Raw genomic sequence first — 22,376 nt, forward strand, 5'->3', positions numbered from 1 at the left:
CACCTAGGTTTCAATTCCTCCCTGTGGGGTTAGGCCTGTCCAAGGTGGAAGAGCTGCCCCAGGCCCTCCATTTGAGTGGGACCCAGTGCCAGCACTCTAGGCTCTGCCTGCCCTTCATTACTGAGGGATGCACATTGCCAGGCCAGCATCTAGGTGTCCTTTTCAAAGCAGTCTCAGAACACATTGCTGGCCACTTCACTGGTTATGTGACTGTTTCACCTTCTGCCTGGTCACTTGGCATGCATCTTTTATTGAACTCTAAAGGTCCCTGAGCATGACTTGCTCAAGGGAGAACCCCAGGGATCCTGAATCTGATGGGGAAACTGAGGGCTGGGGAGGCCCCATTGCTTCCTTGAGAGTGTGCTGGTCCTGACTTAGTCCCCTTTCCTCCTGTCCTCCCTCCTTGTTTCCCCAGAGACCTGGACGCCCGAGCCAAGAATGAGTGCTACCGAGCCACGTTCCGGCTGCCCAGGGATGAGCGGCTGGACGGCCACACGAGCTGCACCCTGTGGACGCCATTTAACAAGCTGCACATCCCCGGCCAGATGTTCATCTCCAACAACTACATCTGCTTTGCCAGCAAGGAGGAAGATGCATGCCACCTCATCATACCCCTGAGGGAGGTCAGCATCCCCTGGTGGAGGGGCCAAGGCCTTTCCAGCCCCAAGGGATCAGTGGGCTCAGGGACCAGCCTGTCCTGCTCTGCTGTGGCTCACTGAGGGGCACCTGGGAGGAAGCCCCAGCCCAGGCAGCCACATGTCAGTCAGTGATGGGACAGGTGAAGGGTGTAGGCTGAGTGAGCCCCCTCCACAGGCATCTGCCCTGTGGAGGAGGCAGCCACACTGCTTGCCCCCTCACGTCACTTGCCTAGTGGAGACAGGGCCTCCCATGCATGAATTTCTATCAGGCCTGCCTTCCGTGCCCTGCAGTTGAAGTTTGGCAAAGCACTGCTCTGTGGCTGGGCTTAGAGGACCATGTTCCTATACCAGTCACACATGTCACTTTGAGAGGCCACCTCACCAGTTCTCTGGACACACCACCTTGGCTGTGGCTCAGGCTCCAGCAGGCCATCAGAGGTCAGCCCTCCCCTGTGGGGTGGGGTTGGCTCTCACTTGCTCCTTCTTGGGTTTCTTGGGCTTCCACAGTGACCCTGGTGGGAATAAGGCCATCTGTCCTGCACTGCAGTGAAGGGATGTGGACAGCAAGGACAAGGGCCCCCACCCAAACAGAAGGCATGAGACTGAATTAGGACAGGTCCCAAGGCCTCCCTTTCCTTGTGGCCAACCAGGGCACTAAGTTTAATTATAAGAAGCAAGTGAAGGCTGGGCATAGTGGCTCACGCCTGTGATCCCAGCACTTTGAGAGGCCAAGCTGGCTGATCACAACAAGGTCAGGAGTTCCAGACCAGCCTAGCCAACATAGTGAAACCCCATCTCTACTGAAAATACAAAAATTAACTGGGCATGATGGCACACGCACCTGTAGTCCCAGCTGCTCTGGAGGCTGAGGCAGGAGAATCACTTGAACCCAGTAGCGGAGGTTGTGGTGAGCTGAGATTGCACCACTGTACTCCAGCCTGGGCAACAGAGCAAGACTCTGCTCAAGAAAAAAATAACCAAGATTCTTCCCTGGCATTTGCACAAAGCCCTCAAGTTTTAAGTGTGGCTGAGAATAGGTGTGGGAGAGTTGCTGCCTCAGTTTCCCCAAGGGAAGTCAGAGGGAAGGAACTCAGAAGAGCCATAGCTCCAAAAGCTCCAGTTTGAGAGGCTCAGGTGTGACCCAGACCCCATATTCTTTTAGCACCAGGGCCCTGTGGATTTGTTCTAGGCACTGTACTGATCTGGCCCCCAGGCCTAGAGGTCTTCCTGACACCTGAGGCCCCATTTGAATTTGTCCTGCTGGACTCTTGACATCTGTGATGGTAGAGAGCCCTGGCTGAGCTTGGGGAGCAGGACTAGCCCACACTGGAGGCCTGGGTGTGCTCTGGTGACGGAGCTCTGCAGCTGGTCAAGGTGGAGGTAGCGTGCCCAGCCAGCGCTGACCCCTCAACACACCTGCTCTCCCACATTCCAGCCTGCAGGCTCCTGAGCATGCAGCTCATTCTGCTGTGGGTCTAGTGGGCTCTTGAATTTCACTCCCAACCATACCCTTTAAGCTTCCCTCGGGAAGTGACCCCACTTCCACCCTTTGCCTGGGTAAAATCCATGTATCAGCCTAGATTCTGACCTCTTCCTCCTCTCTGTGTCCTCTACCTACAGCATGTCCTGGCAGCTCGCCCACAGAGCTCAGCCTTTCCTTTCCACTGCTGCCACTACCTAAGACACCATCATCTGCTTTAGCCACTCCCTAACCACACTTAACCCCCACCCCTTTCTTTTGTTTTTGTTTTGTTTTAAAGACAGGGTCTCCCTTTTACCTAGGCAGGGGTGCAATGGTGTGATCATGGCTCACTGCAGCATCGATCTCCTGGGCTTAAGTGATTCTCCTAACTTGACCTCCCGAGTAGCTGGGACAGCAGATGCACCACACCTAGCTGGTTTTTTTAACAGAGACGGGGGTTCACCATCTTGCTCAGGCTGGACTCAAACTCCTGGATTGAAGTAATCCTCCCTCCTCAGCCTCCCAAAGTGCTGGGATTACACACATGAGCCATGCACCTCGCCCAACACACTTAGCCCCTTTATGACGCATCCTCCCACAGCAGCCAGCAAAATTTAAAATGTCAAGTCAGAGCGTGTTGGCACCCATCTTAGCGTCCTCTAGTATCTTCTCCCACCTGCCTCCTGTGAGGCCTTCTGTGAGCCTCTGCCCCCTTTCAGACCTGCGCCCAGGCACACCCCATACATGCACATGTCCACATGTATATGTTCACACATAGACATAAAAAGTACACATGCACACTCACCCCTCCCCGACTCATGCTATCCTGGCTTCTCTGGCCTCTTCCTCGCTTAGGCAGTCCCACCCCCCTCTGCAGGGAGACTGCTGTGCCCCCTGCCAGCACTCACCTGGCTGGACCAGGCCTCAGCTCAGTGGCCGCCTCCCCATAGGTGCCCTCAGTGCAGAGCTGCCTGGGGCCACCCAGCCTGCCCTCTTGCCAGCACTCACCACTGCTGACTGTGCGCAGCTGGTGTGTCCTTCATCATCTTCCTGCCAGGCCTTGGGCTCTGAAGAGGTAACCACTGAAAGCCTGTCCTATGCCCTCCATGCCTCAGAGGGGTTCAGAGCTGAGCTCCAGGACCCCTGCTGTCAAAAAAGTGTTCCCTGGGAGCAAGTACAGGGGAAAGTCCTGTAAGCAAGGAACTGCCTGCCCTGCTTTAGGATAGCCTTCTCAGAGCCAGTAAAGGCCAGCAGCTCCCAGATGAAAGGAGGGACGGAATGAACATGCTGCTGGCCCATGAGCATGGGCTGAGCACTTTACATCATCATCCTCAGAACCACCCTGCACGGCCAGTGTGCTTGCCCCCATTGACAGGAAAAACGGGACCTTAGAGGCTCAAGCAGCTTGCTCGAGGTTATATGCAGCAGGTTGCAGAGTCAGGCCACTCACTGCATTGTGCCCAGGAGAAGACAGCTGCAGAGCAGTCTCTCATTCACAAACCATGCCCAGCTGCAGGGCCTGAGATGCACACACCCAAAAGAGTGCTTCTGCCTTCTCAGGTGACCATTGTTGAAAAAGCTGACAGCTCCAGTGTGCTGCCCAGCCCCCTGTCCATCAGCACCAAAAGCAAAATGACATTCCTGTTTGCCAACCTGAAAGACCGTGATTTCTTGGTTCAGAGGATCTCTGATTTCCTCCAGAAAACGCCATCCAAGCAGCCAGGGGGCATCGTCGGAAGCAGGAAAGCCAGTGTTGTGGACCCCAGCACAGAGGTGAGAAGCCCCTTGGGAGCAGCAGGGTCAAGTTGAGCCCAGAAAGAGCCAGGGCAGCCATCAGCCTCCCCACTGGAGCCTGATCCCATGGTGTCTGCTGTGGGCCTCAGGCTGGGGGCTGTTGTCTGACAGCTGGCAAGATACCCCTAGCCCAGCCTCATGCTGCCCAGCAACATCACAGCCTCTCTGCACCCCCAGCCACACACCCCAATGCTCCGCATTCCTGCTGGGCCCATTGACAGGAACCTTCTCTGGCCGTCCTTTTTGCATTGCTGCTACACTGAGAGCAAGGCCACACTGTGGAGGCCTATATACTTTGGCTTTGTTCTCATGGCCTTTCCTGCCAGGCTTTCAGTCTGAGGCTCTTGCCAGTAGAACTGTAATATCACTATTGTACCAGCAAACTTAATAATTCCTTAATATCATCAAATATTGTATTCACATTTCCCCATGTGCGAGTGTACTTTTCACAGTTTTATTATTTCAACTGAGGCACACAAAAGTCACACATGTCACTGTTGGTTGATAGGTCTCTTATATCCCTTTAATCTATGGGCTTCTGCTCCACCTAGCTCCTCTTTTTCCTTCCTCAATATTTTGTTGAAGGAATCAGTCACTTGTGCCATAGAGTCCCTCATCTGGTTTTGCTGATTGCATCCGCTGTGGGCGTTTAGCAAGCTCCTGTGTCCCCTGTTTGCGTTAAGTTGGTTGAGTAGTGAGACCCAGGGCCGTGATCACATTCAGGCTCAGTTGATTTTTGTTCTGGCAGATCTGCCTGTGGGCAGGCTTGAGGTGCTGTGTACTTTCAGCAAGAGATGTCTGGCAACTGGCCACATCTCTGTGTCACTGTCAGTCACTGAGAACATGCCTGGATCCAGCGGCCAGCAGCATGCTCATTCCTTCCCTCATTTCATCTGGGAGCTGAAATTCTCCCAAAGAGGGAAGCAGACCCCAGGCACAGTTCATAGAGAAAAGGCAGAGTACATCTTTTACTCTTCCCTCTTACCAGTTGTCAAAATAATGATGAGTTGGTTTTTCTAGTGTCTTCCACATGTGACCAGTGAGTTTTTTGGTTTACTTTCTATTGTAATTATGACCATATGGATTTAAGCAACTGGATATGTGTCTTTCCACTGGAATCATTATTCTTATTCTATCTGTGGCCAGAGAGGTTCATCTGGGATGGCCCTGAGAGTCCCTGGGCACAACACTGGTCGTCTTTGAGTCCTTGCTTCCTGTGCAAAAACATTTGTCCATTACAAGAGTCCATATGCAAATCCACACCTCTAGCTTCTCTGGAAAAGTCAGTGCCCAGCCCTACAGGCCCCATCCCCATTGGGCAGCAGACATGGGAGCTGTGGCAGCATGTGTCCTCAGTGCTCTAGAACCCTGTATGGTCCAGCCCAGGGAGGCCTTTACATTGTCCACCCCTATAAGAGATGCTAAATAAATTACTACATAGATGAGTGAGTGGGAAGGAGTGGGTGGAATCAGTGTAGATTAGACACATTAAGAAAGGTGTGGAGGAGGTTGGGCTTCATCTGGGATTTCAAGAAAGTGAAGTTAGATTGGGTGGAAAGGGCAGTGAGCAGAGTGGTCGAGACTCCTCTGCCTCCATGAGGCCCCACACTTCCTGACAACTGAGTAAGCACCATTCATGGCCCCTCACAGGCACTCGGCTTCGTGTATCCAAGCACATGTTATTGCATTCCTGTTAGGTGCCAGCTGTTATTCCAGGCCCCAGGAGTAGAACAGTGACCATATCGGACATAGTGCATGTTCACTTAGAGCTAATATTCCAGTGAGGAAGACAATAAGCAAATAAACATACAATATGTCAGGCAGCAGTAAGGGCTATGGGTAGAAATAAAGCAGGATGAGGGGATCAGGAGTGCTGGGGAAAGAAGGGCTCCATTTTCTCTCTGATGCTCGTGGGCAGCCTCTCTGATCAGGCAGCACTGGAGGAGAAACTTGAAAAAAGCAGGGGAGCCAGCCATAGCATGCCTAGGGAAGGGTGTTGGAGCAGAGAGCACAGGAAGCTCAGAGACAGGATTGGGTGTTGCACGGACTCCTGGGACCAGGTCTTAGGACACTGACCAGGTGTAGGAGATGAGACCAGAGAGGTGGCAGAAGGCCAAGTCATCAAAAGCCCTTAAGCCCTGTGAGTGCTGCGGCTTTGACTCTAGGTGAGATGGGAAGCCAGTGAAGAGTCGTGACCAGAGGAGGGCACGACCTGTTTAAACATTAATGGGATAACTGTGGCCACCCACTTTTTCAATCAATTAGAGGTGCCCTGTCTAGTACAGCAGCCACGTGTGGCTATGGAGCACTGGAAATCTGGCTAGTCCCAGTGGAAATGTGCTGTACGTATTCATTATATGTGGATTTTGGAGACTTAATATGAAAAGAAAAACAAAATATATTCATCTTTTTTTTTGAGACAGAGTTTTGCTCTTGTTGCCCAGGCTGTAGTGCAATGGTGCCATTACCGCAACCTCCACCTCTCGGGTTCAAGCAATTCTCTTGCCTCAGCCTCCTGAGTAGCTGGGATTACAGGCATGCGCCACCAGGCTCGGCTAATTTCAAATATTTAGTAGAGACGGGGTTTCTCAATGTTGGTCAGGCTAGTCTCGAACTCCCGATCTCAGGTGATCCGCCCACCTCAGGCTCCCAAAGTGCTGGGATTACAGATGTGAGCCATTATGCCCAGCCTTTTATTTTTTTTTTGAGACAGTGTTGCTCTGTTGCCCAGGTTGGAGTGCAGTGGCACAGTTTCAGCTCACTGCAACCTCCACCTCCCGAGTTCAAGTGATTGCCTCAGCTCCCAAGTAGCTGGGATTGTAGGTGTCTGCCACCATACCTGGCTAATTTCGTATTTTTAGTAGAGTTGGGTTTTTGCCATGTTGTCCAGGCTGGTCTCAAAATCCTGACCTCAGGCAATCTGTCTGCCTCAGCCTCCCAAAGTACTGGGATTACAGGTGTGAGCCACCGGGCCTGGCCACTCCATTGTTTAATTGATACCTGTTGAAATGCTAATATTTTGGATATATTGGATTAAGTCAAATGTATTATTAAAATTAATCTCAGTAATTTATTTTAGGACTTCTTAATGTGGCTACTAGAAAATTTACAGTAACATTTGTGGCAGTCATCTCTCTTGGGCAGTGCTGCACTAGCACGTAGCAAGAATAGAAGCAAGGAGGCCGGCTGAAGGCCCTCACAGTAGCAGGGGCACAAGATGACAGAGTCCAGCATCAAGGATGGGAGCAGTACAGGTAGTAAGAAGTGGTCAGATTCAGGAGGTAGATATTATTGTGGTAAAATACACGTAACAAAATTTACAGTTATACGTTTCACATTGTTAGGCCATCACCACCATCCATCCACAGAACTTTCTCAATTTTGCAAAACTGAAACTCTGAACCTATTAAACAGTAACTCCTCAGTCCCCACTCCCCCAGCCCCTGGCAACCACCATTCTACCTTTTGACTCTTTGAATTTAACTCTTCTAAGTAATGCACATAGTGGAATCATAGAGTATTTTCCCTTTTGTGCCTGGCTTATTTCATTTAGCACAATGTCCTCCAGGTTCATCCCTGTTGTAGCATGCTCAGGATTCCTTTTTTAAGGCTGAATCATACTCCATTGTATGGATAAGCCACATTTTATTCATCCATTGAAACTTGGATTGCTTCTACCTCATGGCTATTACGAGTGACACTGCTGTGAACATGGGTGTACAGATGTTTGTTTAAATCTTTGCTTTCAGTTCTGCTGGGGACATACCCTGGAGTGGAATTGCTGGATTGTATAGCAATTCTGTTTTTAATAGAAGGAACCTCCACACTATGCTCTGTGCACCAACTGTGCACCACAGTTGGGGGCCAGACCACCAACTGTGGCATGACTCCATGCAGACACAGAGCCAGTAGCTGAGCTCAGGCAATGGCAGGAAGGAAAAAGGGCTCTGATAGTTATAAGAGCCAGGGAATCCAGAAATCACCAAAATACCCCTCACAGGAGACTACTCAGCAAATGGAAACCTCAGCAAGTGAATCAGAGACAGCCAGTGAAACTGGGAGCAGATTTCTCAGACTCCAGTTTATAGAAGAGGGTTTTTTATTAATGGAAACAAAATCCTGCTTTATTTCTACCCACACCCTTATTGCTCCCTGACATATTGTATGGCTGAGGAAAGATCAAGAATGTGAGGGAAGCCCATGCCCTTGACAAAAACTTTTCTTCCAAAAGAAAAGAGCCCACCCCAAGAAAAAAAAGTACTGGGATTGAACAAAGCAGGAACACTTGGGGTAAAGGAGAAAGAAGCTTCAGATACAAGAGATGGCCGATCCCAGAAAGTATAGGAGAGAGGGATACACAGACAGACCATAGCAGGGGAATGGCCTCTCAAGCTGTGGAGTTCAGAAAGCTATTCTGACCCACATCTGCCCATACATAGAATGACCTGCTGAAAGAACAGGAAAAGATGCTGATCACACCCTGTACAAAGATACTGCAGGGGAGAAAATAACCAGGTAACTTCCACAGATAACGAAAGCATACCAGAAAAACATTCCTCCGGGCAGATGAAAACTGTGTCCTAATGCTTCAAAGTCACCTCAAGGGAATTAGAAAAACTATAGAAACTATTAAAGAATGGGGCTGGGCACAGTGGCTCATGCCTGTAATCCCAGCACTTTGGGAGACTGAAGCAGATAGATCATGAGGTCAGGAGTTTGAGACCAGCCTGGCCAACATAGTGAAATCCTGTCTCTATTAAACATACAAAAAATTAACTGGGCATGGTGGCAGGCGCCTATAATCCCAGCTACTCAGCAGGCTGAAGCAGGAGAATCACTTTGGGAGGCCAAGGTGGATGGATCACGAGGTCAGGAGATTGAGACCACCCTGGCCAACACGGTGAAACTCTGTCTCTACTAAATATACAAAAAATTAGCTGGGTGTGGTGACATGCTCCTGTAATCCCAGCTACTCAAGAGGCTATGGTAGGAGAATCGCTTGAACCTGGGAGGTGGAGGTTGCAGTGAGCCAAGATAGTGTCACTGCACTCCAGCCTGGGAACAGAGTGAGACTGTGTATCAAAAAAAAAAAGGTCAGGCAAAGAAGATCCAACTTACATATAATTGTAGTGCTACCTCACACCCTTCCCAGAAAAAAGCAGTAGAATAACAGATAATAGAAACTCTGATTCAGGAACACTTATAAACTTGTATAGTGGAAGGGTACATTGAATGTCTAGAAAAATCAACACAGAATACTCAATACTGACATGTAATCTCATAAAACTATTAGATTTTAAAGGTTAAAAAGTTATTCCAGGTTGGGTGCAGTGGCTCACACCTGTTATCCTGGCACTTCGGGAGGCCACAGCAGGCAGATCACTTGAGGCCAGAAGTTCAAAACCAGCCTGGCCAACATGGCAAAACCCTATCTCTACTAAAAGCACAAAAATTATCTGGGCTTGGTGGCACATGCCTGGAATCCCAGCTGAGAAGGCTGAGGCACAAGAATCCCTTTAACCCAGGAAGTGGGAGACGGAGGTTGCAGTGAGCCAAAACCCTGAAAGATTCTTTCTCAGAGATGTCTGGAGTGCAGTGGCACAGTCTCAGCTCATTGCAACCTCTGCAGTCTTTGCACTGCAGTCTCATGCCTCAGCCTCCCAAGGGGCTGGGACTACATGCATGCGCCACCGTAACTGACTAATTTTTGTATTTTTAGTAGAGACGAAGTCAAGGTTTCACCATGTTGGCTAGGCTCATCTCGAACTCCTGACCTCAGGTGATTCACCCACCTCAGCTTCCCAAAGTGCTGAGATTATACAGATTAATGTTTTTAAGATACACAATAAAAGAAGCTGTGACCCAAGGATTTTACACCCAGCTAACCTGAACTTCAGGTATAAAGACCCCAAGCCATAAAGACCATGCAGAGGAGTTCAGGGTCTCTTATCAGCCTCTGTGGAGTCTGCCGGAGAATAGACTTCAGACAACCAAAGAGCGATGGAAGCAGCTTGAGCATAAGGACTGGTGGGAGCATTGGATATATTTAGCTGTGGAATTAAGGTTAGATAGAATAGAGGTGACAGTATATAAATTTTATATTCTCTGATGATGGAGAGAGTACAATCAAACCATGAGATTAGGAAGGTATATAAGGCTGGCATGGTGGCTCACGCCTATAATTCCAACACTTTGCGGGGCTGAGGTGAGTGGGTCACCTGAGGTCAAAAGTTCAAGACCAGCCTGTCCAATATAGTGAAACCTTGTCTCTACTAAAAATACAAAAATTAGCCAGGCGCAGTAGAACACACCTGTAATCCCAGCTACTTGGGAGGCTGAGGCAGGAGAATTGCCTGAGCCCAGGAGGTGGAGGTTGCAGTGAGCTGAGATCATGCCACTGTACTCCAGCCTGGGTGACAGAGCAAGACTCAATCTCAATTTTTTTAAAAAAAAGAAGGCATATGGAAAGTAGAATAAGCTCACTGATTGCCTTATTAATTAAAAGTATATTCTTTTGATTAGATTTTGGCAGAGAGGGAGGAAAGTGGAAGAAAAGGCCTACTAATTTTAATATTGCTTGTAGTAGGGAATTGACATCTTGAAAAAAGAGGACAAAGGAAACTATAATGATATTAGCATAAAAATATTGTAGTATAAATATACACTTTCTAACACAAGGGGAAAAAACCTGAAAGGCAGAAAGAACACAGTGAAGTTAGGCAACTCTTTCAAGAAATGTTGTATAAAGGTCTGCAGAGAATAACAGGTAACTTTTGGGAAGGCTAGAATTTTAATTGAAGTATAACATATATACCCAAAAGTGTACATACAATATACAACTGGATGAATCTTAGCAGAGTGGACATAATTGAACAATACCCAGCTGAAGTGGGGGTGGGCTTTAGAGGAATAACTGTGCAGTCCTGCTGGGTGCTGTGGCTCATGCCTGTAATCCCAGTACTTTGGTAGGCCAAGGCAGGGGGATTGATTGAGGTCAGGAGTTCAAGACCAGCCTGGCCGACATGGTGAAACCCCATCTCTACTAAAAAAAATTAGCCAGGTGTGGTGGCACACACCTGTAGTCCTCACTGCTTGGGAGGCTGAGGCAGGAAAATCACTTGAACCCAGGAAGTGGAGGTTGCAGTGAGCCGAGATGGTACCACTGCACTCCAACCTGAGTGACAGAGACTATGTCTGGAAAAAAAAAAAAAAAGTGGTGCAATCCTGTGCGGAAAGTGACTCTTGCAGGGAAAGCAGGGGATGGTGTCCAGCTGCAGGCAGGTGGGTGGGTGGGAGGGCACCCTTGAAGGGCTCAGATTGTTCTCAGTTAAACAGGAAGAAGTGTGGTTCAGTGGGAAGCAAGGATGGCAAGGTGGTTTTGGAGGTTTCTGTGACATGGTTACCTCGGGAAAGTACAGAGGACTGAACTAGGAAGGATCCCAGGCAGCTCTGATCACCCACCTGAGGCCAGTGAGCCCGACATAAGGTGGGACCCAAGCAAAGCTCCTACAGAAAGCAGTGTTGCCCCCAAGCTCAGTGCCATGCTCGCCACCTCACTGGGAGCACACATCTGCTTCGCAGCACATACCCAGCATTCTGGCTCCTTCCCTGGCACTGAGATTTGTGATCCTCCAAGATGTCTCACAGCCTGCGAGCCCATTTGTGTCCTGGTCCATCCCTCTGGGGGAGCTCAAGTGGGAAGCAGGATCTCCAGGCAGGCAGTCAGTCTGCCCACTGGATTCAGGCAGCTTGTCATAAACATTTGTTTAAGTAGACCCAAAATCCATATCTATAATATGGGGACAAGAGGGGTAGACTGTTGGTGTGAACCTAGCAGAGTTCTCTTTAATTATATATATAAAAAACTTTATTGAGGTAAAATTGGCATACAATATACTATACATATTTAAGAACAATTTGGTACATCTTAACATGTATACCCTCATGAAGTCATCACCACAGTCAAGATCAGTACTCTCTCAAAAAACACAGAATGTGAAGTGTTTTAGGAGGGCGCCCAGCACCCTGGCTGCTGCCCCGGCCCTTGGTGGAGTGGGACTATGGCCATAGGATCAGAGTCAGCAGGAGGGTGTGAGGGGTAGAGAGCCCAACCCAGGCCGGAGCCCACCATGAGGAGGGGACCACCTGCAGAGCTAAGAAGCCCAGGCAGTCAGCTGGCTCTGGTCAAGCTGGGCTCTCCCCCAGTGGACTTTGCTTTCTGCCAAGACAGAGTCACTCTCAGGCCCGTGTGGCACCATGATGGCAGCAGCAGGCCTTGCATGCTCCTTGGATTATCCCAACACTCCTGCAAAAGGGCCACTTATTTCCTTGGTGGCAACTGGGTGATGCAGTCACCCCAAACCCACCCCGAACCCAGACCACAGGCCATCATCGCCCCAGCCCTCTCTTCAGCCCAAGAAGCATGGGACCACAAGTGGACAGGGATATGTCTCCACATTAAGATAGGGCTTCTCCTGGCCTTTACACTGATCTCCCTCAGAAAGGGCCCCACAAGGTGAGCCCAAAACCTGTTCCCTGAGACTGACTCATTGGGGAGGGTGGATTTGGTTATTGAGGATTCCATGTCCAGCAGCTAGAGAGGAGCTGAGAGCTGAACTGCAGCCACAGCCTCCTGCCCATCCAGACAGGCTCTTCTCCATGCACCTTTTGCCCCCATGGCCCTTCCTACATCGGGCCCTGGTCCACCTCTGGATGGACAGGTGCATCAGAGGCTGCCTGGCAGTGCAGTTGTTAGGACATCCCCTTCCCTCTTTTATTTTCCAGTCTTCCCCAGCTCCTCAGGAGGTGTCAGAGCAGCCCGCCAGCCCAGCCTCTCCCCTTAACAGCCACCAGAGCTTCTGTGTGCAGGAGGTGCCAACCGCGTCCCAGGGCCTACTCAAGCTCTTCCAGAAAAACTCGCCCATGGAGGACCTTGGAGCCAAGGGGGTGAGCCCTGAGCACCAGCACTCCAGTCTCTGTCCAAAGCTGAGCCCTCAGGAGGGAGGCTGGAGCCAGTCCTGGGCCTGTACCTTCACTCAGGGCTCTGGGCTGACCACTTTGCAGTGCCCACCCAGGCTGTTCCCCAGCAGCGTGGGATGGAGCAGGCACACTCTGGGTGGGGGGTCCCCTGACCTGCTTATTGGTGCTGTTTGCTACAGGCTGTAGGGCCCCTGAGGAGCTGGTCTCCTGGGCCTTGGGAAATGTGGCTCAGCGTGGGCTGATCTTTCCCGGGAATTGTGAGGGAGGCCGCACTTGCTCACCAGCATTGTCTGGAGTGTTCACGAGGCTTTCGGCATGGCCTAGGGCTTGGCACTCAGATGTGCTTCAGCCCCCAGGCTCCCTGATGTGATTTTCCCTTAGGCTAAGGAGAAGATGAAAGAGGAATCATGGCACATCCACTTCTTCGAGTATGGGCGCGGTGTGTGCATGTACCGCACAGCCAAGACACGGGCACTGGTCCTGAAGGGCATCCCTGAGAGCCTCCGGGGAGAGCTGTGGCTCCTCTTCTCTGGTAAGTGGGATGCACCTCCCTACCTCCCACCTCAGCTCAGCCAGTCACAGCCCCCAAGCTCTCCCTGTGTGAGCTTGTCTGGTCCTTAGCTGGCCTGGAGTTGACCAGGCAGGAGCTCCCAGCTCTTTCACACAGCTGGGAGCCGGGCTCTGGGCTGTGGGCAGGGGCCCAACCAGGAGGAGCATCCTGAGGGACAGAGGCTGGGAGCTGGGCACTCTGCTGGCAGGCTGGTGCCCTCCCACTCACAGTGAGAAGGAAACAGGCCCCTAGAGACCTCCTTTCCTTGGAATAGACTCTGACAGCATTCACATCCGTGACCACTGGAGGAGGCAAGTCAGCCACTTGAACTTTCAGGTGGAGCAACTTTCCCAGGAGCACAAGGGAAACCTTGCCTCGCAGCTTGTGCTTGACCCCAAGTCCGACCTCTCCTCTGTGGAGCACTGGTGTCTCCAACCTGCCCTGTTACTGCCCCTAAAGTACCAGAAGGAAGGAGACAGCTGGCACCCATGTCTCACCAGGGGCCTGGAATGAGATGGAGACTCACCCTGGCTACTACACTGAGCTGGTGGAGAAGTCCACTGGGAAGTACAGCCTGGCCACGGAGGAGATCGAGCGAGACCTACACCGCTCCATGCCTGAGCACCCTGCCTTCCAGAACGAGCTCGGGATTGCTGCCCTCCGGCGGGTGCTGACTGCCTATGCCTTCCGAAACCCCACCATCGGCTACTGCCAGGTAAGGGGACTGGCAGGGGTCCAGAGACAGCATCTGCCACCAGAGGCTCATAGGAGCAGGTCCCTGTGGTCTCAGGCCTGTGCGGTGACCCTGCCTCATGTCTCAAGGAAGGAGCCCAGCTGCAGGAAAAAAATAGAATTTTTTTTTTCTTTGAGACGGAGTTTCGCTGTTGTTACCCAGACTGGAGTGCAATGGCACGATCTCGGCTCACCGCAACCTCCGCCTCCTGGGTTCAGGCAATTCTCCTGCCTCAGCCTCCCGAGTAGCTGGGACTACAGGCATGCGCCACCACGCCCAGCTAATTTTTTGTATTTTTAGTAGAGATGGGGTTTCATCTCGTTGACCAGGATGGTCTCGATCTCTTGACCTCGTGATCCACCCGCCTTGGCCTCCCAAAGTGCTGGGATTATAGGCGTGAGCCACCGCGCCCGGCCAAAAATAGAATTTAAAAACAGTATTAATTGCTCATCTCATCCCCATTCCATATAGAAGTTGTCTTCTTTGTACTCTGGTCTGAGTCCCAGCAGCATCTGATGGTTTTATGTGTTTGGTAAAATAAGTATACATAATATAAAATGTCCCATCATCACCATTTTTAAGCATACAGCTCAGTGCTTTAAGCACATTCTCACTGTTGTGCAACCATCACCACCATCTACCTCCAGACCTCTTTTCATCTTGCGGAACCAAAGCTCTGTGCCCATTAAACATGCCCCAACCACCATTAGCAACCACTGGTCTGGTTGCTATGTAAAGTATAACCACTTTACATTGCTATAAATTTGACGACTGTAAGTGTGTCATATAAGTGAAATAATACAGTATTTGCCTTTCTGTATCTGGGTTATTTCACTTAGTGTGATATCTTCAAGGGTCATCCATATCATATGAATGTGTCAGAATTTCCTTTCTTTCTAAGGCTGAATCATATGCTATTGTATGTATAGAACACATTTTCTTTTCCTTTTTTTTGAGATGGAATCTCACTCTTGTTGCCCGGGCTGGAGTGCAGTGGTGCAATCTTGGCTCACTGCAGTCTCCACCTCCTGGGTTCAAGTGATTCTCCTGCCTCAGCCTCCTGAATAGCTAGGATTATAGGCATGTGCCACCACACCTGGCTAATGTTTTCTATTTTTAGTAGAGATGGGATTTCGCCATGTTAGCCAGGCTGGTCTTGAACTCCTGACCTTAGGTGATCAACCTGCCTTGCCTCCCAAAGTGCTGGGATTATAGGCATGAGCCACCGCACCTGGCTAGTATTTCTATTTTTAATTTATTTTATTTATTTTATTTTTTTAGAGATGGGGTCTCGCTATGTTGTCCAGGCTGGTGTCAAGCTCCTGGGACCAAGGGATCCTCCTGCCTTAGCCTCCCAAGTAGCTGGGACTACAGGCATGTGCCACCACACCCGGCTAAGTTTTTTTTTTTAGAGATGGAGTCTCACTTTTGTCCAAGCTGGCCTCAAACTCCTAGGCTGAAGTGATCTTTCTGCCTCAACCTCTCAAAGTGCTGGGATTACAGGCATAAGCCACCAGCCGCCATGTCTGGCCTTTTTTTTTTTTTGAGACAGGATCTCCTTCTGTTGCCCACACTGGAGCTCAGTGGCATGATCCTGGCTCACTGCAGCCTCCACCTACTGAGTTCGACTGATCCTCCCACCTCAGCCTCCTGAGTTGCTTGGACTACAGGTGCACAGCACCACACCTAGCTATTTTTGTAGAGGTAGGGTCTCACTCGGGGGGCGCAGGCTGGCCTTGAACTCCTGAACTCAAGTGATCTGCCCTCCTCCTAAAGTGCTGGACTTACAAGGTGTGAGCCACTGTGCCCTGGCCTATTTTTAATTTTTTTAGGAATTCCATACTCCTTCACCAGCAGCTGCATCATTTTATATTCCCACCAGCAATTCACAAGGGTTTCAATTTCTCCGCATCTCATCAACACTTGCTATATTCTGTTATTGTTGCTCTTACAGTGATGGGCATGAAGGTGTCTAATTATGCTTTAGGTTAGCATTCCTGGCAGCTTTTGATTTTAAAACTAGGCATTTTTCTGGCCAAGTCAGATGGCTGTCTGTTTGCCTTAAAAGTCTTGTTAGCAGCTAGGGCTGTGTGTGGTCCTAGTTCTGTGCCAAGTGAGTGGCCTTGGTGTGGGGCTCTGGCCATCTGGCTCCCCTCCACATCAACTTGGTCAGGCATCCCACCTCCAACACTAGACACTGCTCCACAGAAGTGTGATGTGTTCATATCCACCTTCTCTGGTTTCCCAGTACCTTCTGACCCAGTTTGAAGGTGCTGGTTGACTCTGTTAAATCTATTTCCTACAGATTGCCTTTTGAATTTCCCAGAATTGGGCAGAGGCAGTTTCTCATTACCAGTGCCCAACCCTCCTAAGGAGGCAGACTTGCTTGTGGAAGAAGCCATTAATCTTCACCATGAGAAACTGAAAAATAAAAATAACAATGGCTGTAATCCCATGCCTGTAATCCCAGCACTTTGGGAGGCCAAGGCGGGTGGATCACCTGATGTCAGGAGCTTGAGACCAGCCTGGCCAACATGGCAAAACCCATCTCGACTAAAAGTACAAAAAATTAGCCAGGTGTGGTGGCAGGCACCTGTAATCCCAGCTATTCAGGAGACTGAGGCAGGAGAATAACAAACCTGGGAAGTGGAGGTTGCAGTGAGCCGAGATAATGCCACTGTACTTCAGCCCCAGTGACAAGAGCAAAACTCCATATCAAAAATAAATGAATAATAACAACAACAACAAAAAGAAGAGATCATGTGGGCCCTTGCAGGGAGGCGGTAGCTGGGAAGGGTGGGGAGAGACAGTTTTATTTGCTGGTCAGCAGTGCAAGCCTTCACCGGCTGTCTCTGTGTCCGGCAGGCAATGAACATCGTGACCTCAGTGCTCTTGCTCTATGGCAGCGAGGAGGAGGCCTTCTGGCTCCTGGTGGCCCTGTGCGAGCGCATGCTGCCCGACTACTACAACACCAGGGTGGTGGGTGAGTGTCCCGGGTGCTGCTTTTCCTGAGTCTCCAGGTGTCTGGTGGTTCCATGAGGGTGGCAGCCCTTCCCAGGCCAAGCTCCAGGCTTCACATGGGTACCCTAGGAATTAGAGGGTAGTATTACATATTTGGTGGTTTATAAAAGTCCCCTCGGAGCCCAAATTCCCATCTATCTAACTTTCTGTCAACTTTTTGATTATAGAAAATTTCAAACATCAAAACTAGAGAGTGTATATCCCCCATGTAACCTGATGCTCAACTTTACTGAAGTCACATCCAGTAAAATCTGTTATTAAATGGAAATGGACTTGCAAGAGTATTTAATCAAGTTCATATTTAAGTGTGTTATCCTGTCCTTCCCCTGCCATCCGGTGTTTGGAGTTGCCACTCTTGGGGTCCTTCAGAGTTGCATCTGTTCACAGTCATCAGAACTGGACACACAACCACTGTTTACCTCTCATGCCTTAGGGAGAAATCAGTATTTTCCCAAAATAAATTTCAAATGTAGTGGAAGAAACAGTTATTTCACCCAGTGGTTTGGGAGCTATAGAGAGAAGACTTGAAGGGTTTTCTCGTCCTTGTTTTTTCCTGGCATTCCAAGTCCCCTTCAGCCCTCACTGAAGAGCTGGCAGGGCTGGAATGGCCAGGGCTGGTGGGCTTCAGGCCATGGGATGGGCTCACCTTCAGCCTTGCTCATCCTGCCCGCAGGAGCCCTAGTGGACCAAGGCATCTTCGAAGAGCTCACAAGAGACTTCCTGCCACAGCTCTCAGAGAAGATGCAGGACCTGGGGGTGATCTCCAGCATCTCGCTGTCCTGGTTCCTGACCCTCTTCCTCAGTGTCATGCCCTTCGAGAGTGCTGTGGTTATTGTCGACTGTTTCTTCTATGAGGGCATCAAGGTGATACTGCAGGTGGCCTTGGCCATCCTGGACGCCAACATGGAGCAGCTGCTGGGCTGCAGCGACGAGGGCGAGGCCATGACTGTGCTGGGCAGGTGACATGCTGGGCTTCTTCTCCTGCCAGAGGCTCACAGCAGAGCCTCTCACCAGCCCTGGGCACTGTCCAGTCAGCATGCAGTGACTGTGCCCACCAAGTGCTAGGCCACGGCTGGACCCAGAGGTGCTCTGGGTCAGGAGCCGGCTCCTTTCTAATGGGAAATGAAGCAGCACTCAGTGATAGGTGCTGGGAGGAGTAAAGCAGGTGCTGCAGGTAGAGCGTTCTGGCTGAATAGCCGCCGCTCAAATGGGGGTAGGGATGCTCCCAGAGGAAGCAGTGACCACAGATCCAGTGACCACAATTCCAGTTGGTGGCACAACTGGGCTTTTCTTATGTCTACCAGGTGTTCCCCATCATACCTCTCCAAGCTGAGCTGCATTGCAGCTCCCATGCCCTGAAGGGAGTAGGCCTGCCCTGGGCTCGCTGGTGATGTCCAGCTAGTCACTCCAAAGGCCCGGCATCATCCCAGCCCCTCCACCGCTTCCTTAGTCCCCACATCCCATCCCTTGCAGATTCCGTCTGGAATCCAGCCCCTGGCCTACCGTGGTGCAGCCCAAGCCTACCATGCCCTTTCTCTGGGGTTCCCGTTTAAGGTCTTTCACCTGCCTGCATCCCATAGGACTCTTATGAAACCTGGCCCTGCCCCTCCGCTGGGTCCTCTGTACAAAGGCACTGTCTGAGACCCGAGCCTGGCCTTCAAGCCCTGGCCCCTCCTGGCTACACTCTGCCAGGCCCAGAGCTCTGTGGAATCCCACCCTCCTACATAGCTTATTTGCCTAGCCTGGAATGCTCCCACCCTCCAGGAACAGCCTGGAAACGCTGCCACCTGCATGTGGCCAGGCCAGGTGATGTCTGGATCCCTATAGATCCAGCAGAGTTGTCCCCTCCCTACTGTGGACCATAGTAGCTTTTGGCCCACGCTTATGTCAAGACACTCAGCCTGCGGCTGGAGTCTGTGGTTGGTTTGGCTGCCCCTTCCTACAACAGGCAGATCGGGCCTCCTCCAGAGCAGGGGTCTGACTGGGGATAGGACCAGGGTCATAGGCATAGGGAATCAGCTACCTCCTCCCACCTGAGTGTCAGGCTCAGCTCAGAGAGGCCATGAGCTCTGGTGAGGCTAGGTCAACTGACCCAGGTAGGGCTCCATCCCCAGGACTGTGTCCCTGGAGAAGCTGATTCCCTGGGCTGCAGCAGGCCTTCCCACCCCCCTTCCCCCAGACTTTCTCCTGTGACTTAACCTTTGATTCTTCTTGGCCAAGGTGGGAAGGTCCCGCATCCCCAGGGCCCTGCCAAAGTGAGGAAGCTGGTCATCCTTCTATCTGGGTAGGGTCTGGAGTTATAAAGGGTTCCTGCTCAAGGGACACTCCTGCCACCCCCTCCTCCCCCGGCCCCAGAAAACAGCCCAGCATCCTCAGAGTTAGTGCTCAGGCCTTGTGGGGGGCACTGCCCTGTAGAGCTCCAACTTGCTGGGGGCCCTGGTGGAGCACACCTCTGCCCTCCTGGAGGGTGCCCAGTCCTCAGCATGCTTCTTGTTAGGAGAATTGTGAAGACTGGGTCCCTCTGCATCACTCAGCTGTGGGAACGAGGCTCCCTTTGCCTGTGCGTGGTCTGGACTGTTGTCCCCTGCCCTTTGCAGATACCTGGATAATGTGGTCAATAAGCAGAGTGTCTCTCCTCCTATCCCACACCTCCACGCCTTGCTGACCAGCGGAGATGACCCCCCTGTAGAGGTGGACATCTTTGAGCTCCTGAAAGTGTCCTATGAGGTCAGCAATCAGTGGGGCTAGTTTGGCCAGCCTGCTCCATCTGGTATGTGGGTTGGGTGGCTACGGGCAGGTGACATCATCTCACAAAGTCACCTCTGCCTGTAGAAATTCAGCAGCCTGAGGGCCGAAGACATTGAGCAGATGCGGTTTAAACAGAGGCTGAAAGTGATCCAGTCCTTGGAGGACACGGCCAAGAGGAGTGTGGTATGGGTGCCAGTGGGGCTGGACGGGGGCTGGGCCTGGGGGCAGTGGTGCCCTCTCCACAGAGCAGGGTGGGTGCAGGGCTCCCCACAACGAGTCTACTATACTGCCTTGGTATGTACGTCCTGGTAGGATTCATGGGACTGGGATACAGAGGTGTAGATGAGAAGGTGGGGAGAGGTCCCAGTTACTTTTCTCTGCTGGTGGGTGAGTAACCTCGAAGCTTCTCAGAGGGCTTCCAACCTGAAGGCCACATGCCCTCTGGGCCGAGCCTTCCCCCAACTGGCTGTTCCATGTGTTCCCTGCCCCACTCCTGGGCAACAACATGCCACCACCCTCCACACACCCCAGACACCATGTCTCTGCCACAAGCTTCTGTCCACGTCTCTGGAGGGGCCAGGCCCTCCCTGCCACCCTGTGCTGCAAGACCTGTTGATGGTCTCTGCCCCCAAAGCTAGGGACTTCTTCCATTGTTTCTACGTTCCCAACCCTCCTGCCGGGAGGACACTGTGATGACATTGGTTCACAGCACCAGAGACTGACTGCTTCGGCCAATTAAAGCAAAGGAGTGTCGGCTTGCAGGATCTAGGGCTCTTTCCACAGAGTTGGCACCAGGGTCTCTGCAGAGATTCAGATGACAGGAGCTAAATGAGCATCCCTCACCCTGCAACCTCAACTGCGCATTGAGAGAAAGACTCCCCCAAGCCCATCCTGGGAAGGAGCCCAGGAGTGCGAGCTGACTGGTGGGTGGGGGGCCAGGGATAGGCTGTGGCCTTGGCCTCTCCTGAAGGGTCTGCCCTCAAGTGCTGGGCCACTGAGAGGATGCTTCACACCCTTGCTCTTGTCCGCTGAGGGTGCTCTCACAGAGTGCTGTACTTCTGTGGCAGGAGCTTGCGATCCAGCCATACACCTGTTTCTCCTTCCATCTAGGTCCGAGCTATACCTGTGGACATCGGTTTCTCAATTGAAGAGTTGGAGGACCTTTACATGGTGTTTAAGGTGACAGCCCAGAGCCAGGGCAGGACCCCTTCCTAGCGTCCTAGCTTCCTGCCAGAAAATAAACAGATTTAAGTGTATCCCCCCAAGTGCATCCTCAGATGCAGTTACCCTGAATCTCGTGGTACAATCACATCCTTCTTGGAGTTTAGGCAGGACCTCTTAAATGGAAGAAAATCCACTTAAGTCATTTACACAGAAGAAGGAATGCATTGCCCTTGTAACTGAAAAGTCCAGCAATGCACAGCTTTAGACATGGCTGGATCCCAGTGTTCAAATGTGTCCTTAGGCTCCCCGACCTCTGATGTCCTCTGCACTGCTCTTCCTACACCATGGCAGGACTGTCATCACAGCTCCAGGGCCACACTCTCTTCTCAACCCCAGTGCAAAGAGAATTTTTCATGTGGTTTTAGCAAAAGACCCAGGCTTGATGGTAGGAATGACCACCTTTCTGTTCTTGTTGCCAGTTCCCATCCACCTCTCCAGCTGCATCAGGTTCAATGCTCAAGGTGGCCGCTGCGCTGTGACCCTAGTGTCAAAACACTTGAGCCAGCTCTGCCTGCCTCCTAGAGAAGTGATAGGAGAGAAAGCCTCAGGCCTCTTGTTTCCCTGGAGCCCTGCCTGGAAGGCTCAGACCTTTTCTGGGGCCAGCAGACCAGCTCTGCCCCCTGCAGGCTGCCGAGGGCTCTGTTTCTCAGCCAACCCTCTCCCCATCTGTTACAAGGGGCTGATGATACCCTGAGAGCTTTTGGGAGGTGCTGCAGTTTCTGGCCAGTGCTCATCACCCTAGAGCTCTGCAGGGTTGGACAGAGAGGGAGGGTGAATGCACATCAGCCTAGAGGTGCCCTCAACCCTCAGGCTTAGTGGCTGGGCTGTCTCACCAGACCATCTCCCGCAGGCCAAACACCTGGCTAGCCAGTACTGGGGGTACAGCCGCATGGTGGCCAGCCGTCGGGACCCCAGCCTGCCCTACCTAGAGCAGTACCGGATCGATGCCAGCCAGTTCCAGGAACTCTTTGCCAGTCTGACGCCCTGGGCCTGCGGCTCTCACACACCAGTGCTGGCAGGGCGCATGTTCCGGCTCCTAGACAAAAACAAGGACTTGCTGATCAACTTCAAGGAGTTCGTGATGGGGATGAGTGAGTGCCTGCAGGGCCTACCAGGGGCCTGACCCTCCCACACCCTTTCCCAGGAAGCCTTCCAAATGCCGGCATCTCCAGTCTGTCCCTACTACAGCAAGCAGGAGGCAGCTTGAGCCTCTGGCCCTAGATTCAG

The 22,376-nt window shown here is 51.5% G+C and overlaps 1 protein-coding gene across 12 annotated transcripts in view; it reads left to right on the forward strand.

Annotated features, from left to right (window-relative positions):
• TBC1D9B (TBC1 domain family member 9B) overlaps nt 1-22,376 on the forward strand; it is a 49,870-nt gene that overhangs the window by 19,230 nt on the left and 8,264 nt on the right. For 8 of the 12 annotated variants that reach the window (XM_035290742.3, XM_078364749.1, XM_078364750.1 and 5 more), the window contains exons 6-16: nt 416-623; nt 3,661-3,873; nt 12,679-12,840; nt 13,255-13,405; nt 13,924-14,138; nt 17,022-17,139; nt 17,851-18,136; nt 19,775-19,904; nt 20,010-20,108; nt 21,036-21,104; nt 22,000-22,240. In XM_035290742.3, coding sequence (XP_035146633.1) covers nt 416-623; nt 3,661-3,873; nt 12,679-12,840; nt 13,255-13,405; nt 13,924-14,138; nt 17,022-17,139; nt 17,851-18,136; nt 19,775-19,904; nt 20,010-20,108; nt 21,036-21,104; nt 22,000-22,240 — 1,892 coding nt within the window. The remainder of the gene's footprint in view (nt 1-415; nt 624-3,660; nt 3,874-12,678; nt 12,841-13,254; nt 13,406-13,923; nt 14,139-17,021; nt 17,140-17,850; nt 18,137-19,774; nt 19,905-20,009; nt 20,109-21,035; nt 21,105-21,999; nt 22,241-22,376) is intronic. The other 4 variants (XM_078364751.1, XM_035290740.3, XM_035290741.2 and 1 more) reach the window with 1 other exon arrangement.

Source organism: Callithrix jacchus, chromosome 2 (assembly GCF_049354715.1).
Source record: "Callithrix jacchus isolate 240 chromosome 2, calJac240_pri, whole genome shotgun sequence".
Classification (NCBI taxonomy): domain Eukaryota; kingdom Metazoa; phylum Chordata; class Mammalia; order Primates; family Cebidae; genus Callithrix; species Callithrix jacchus.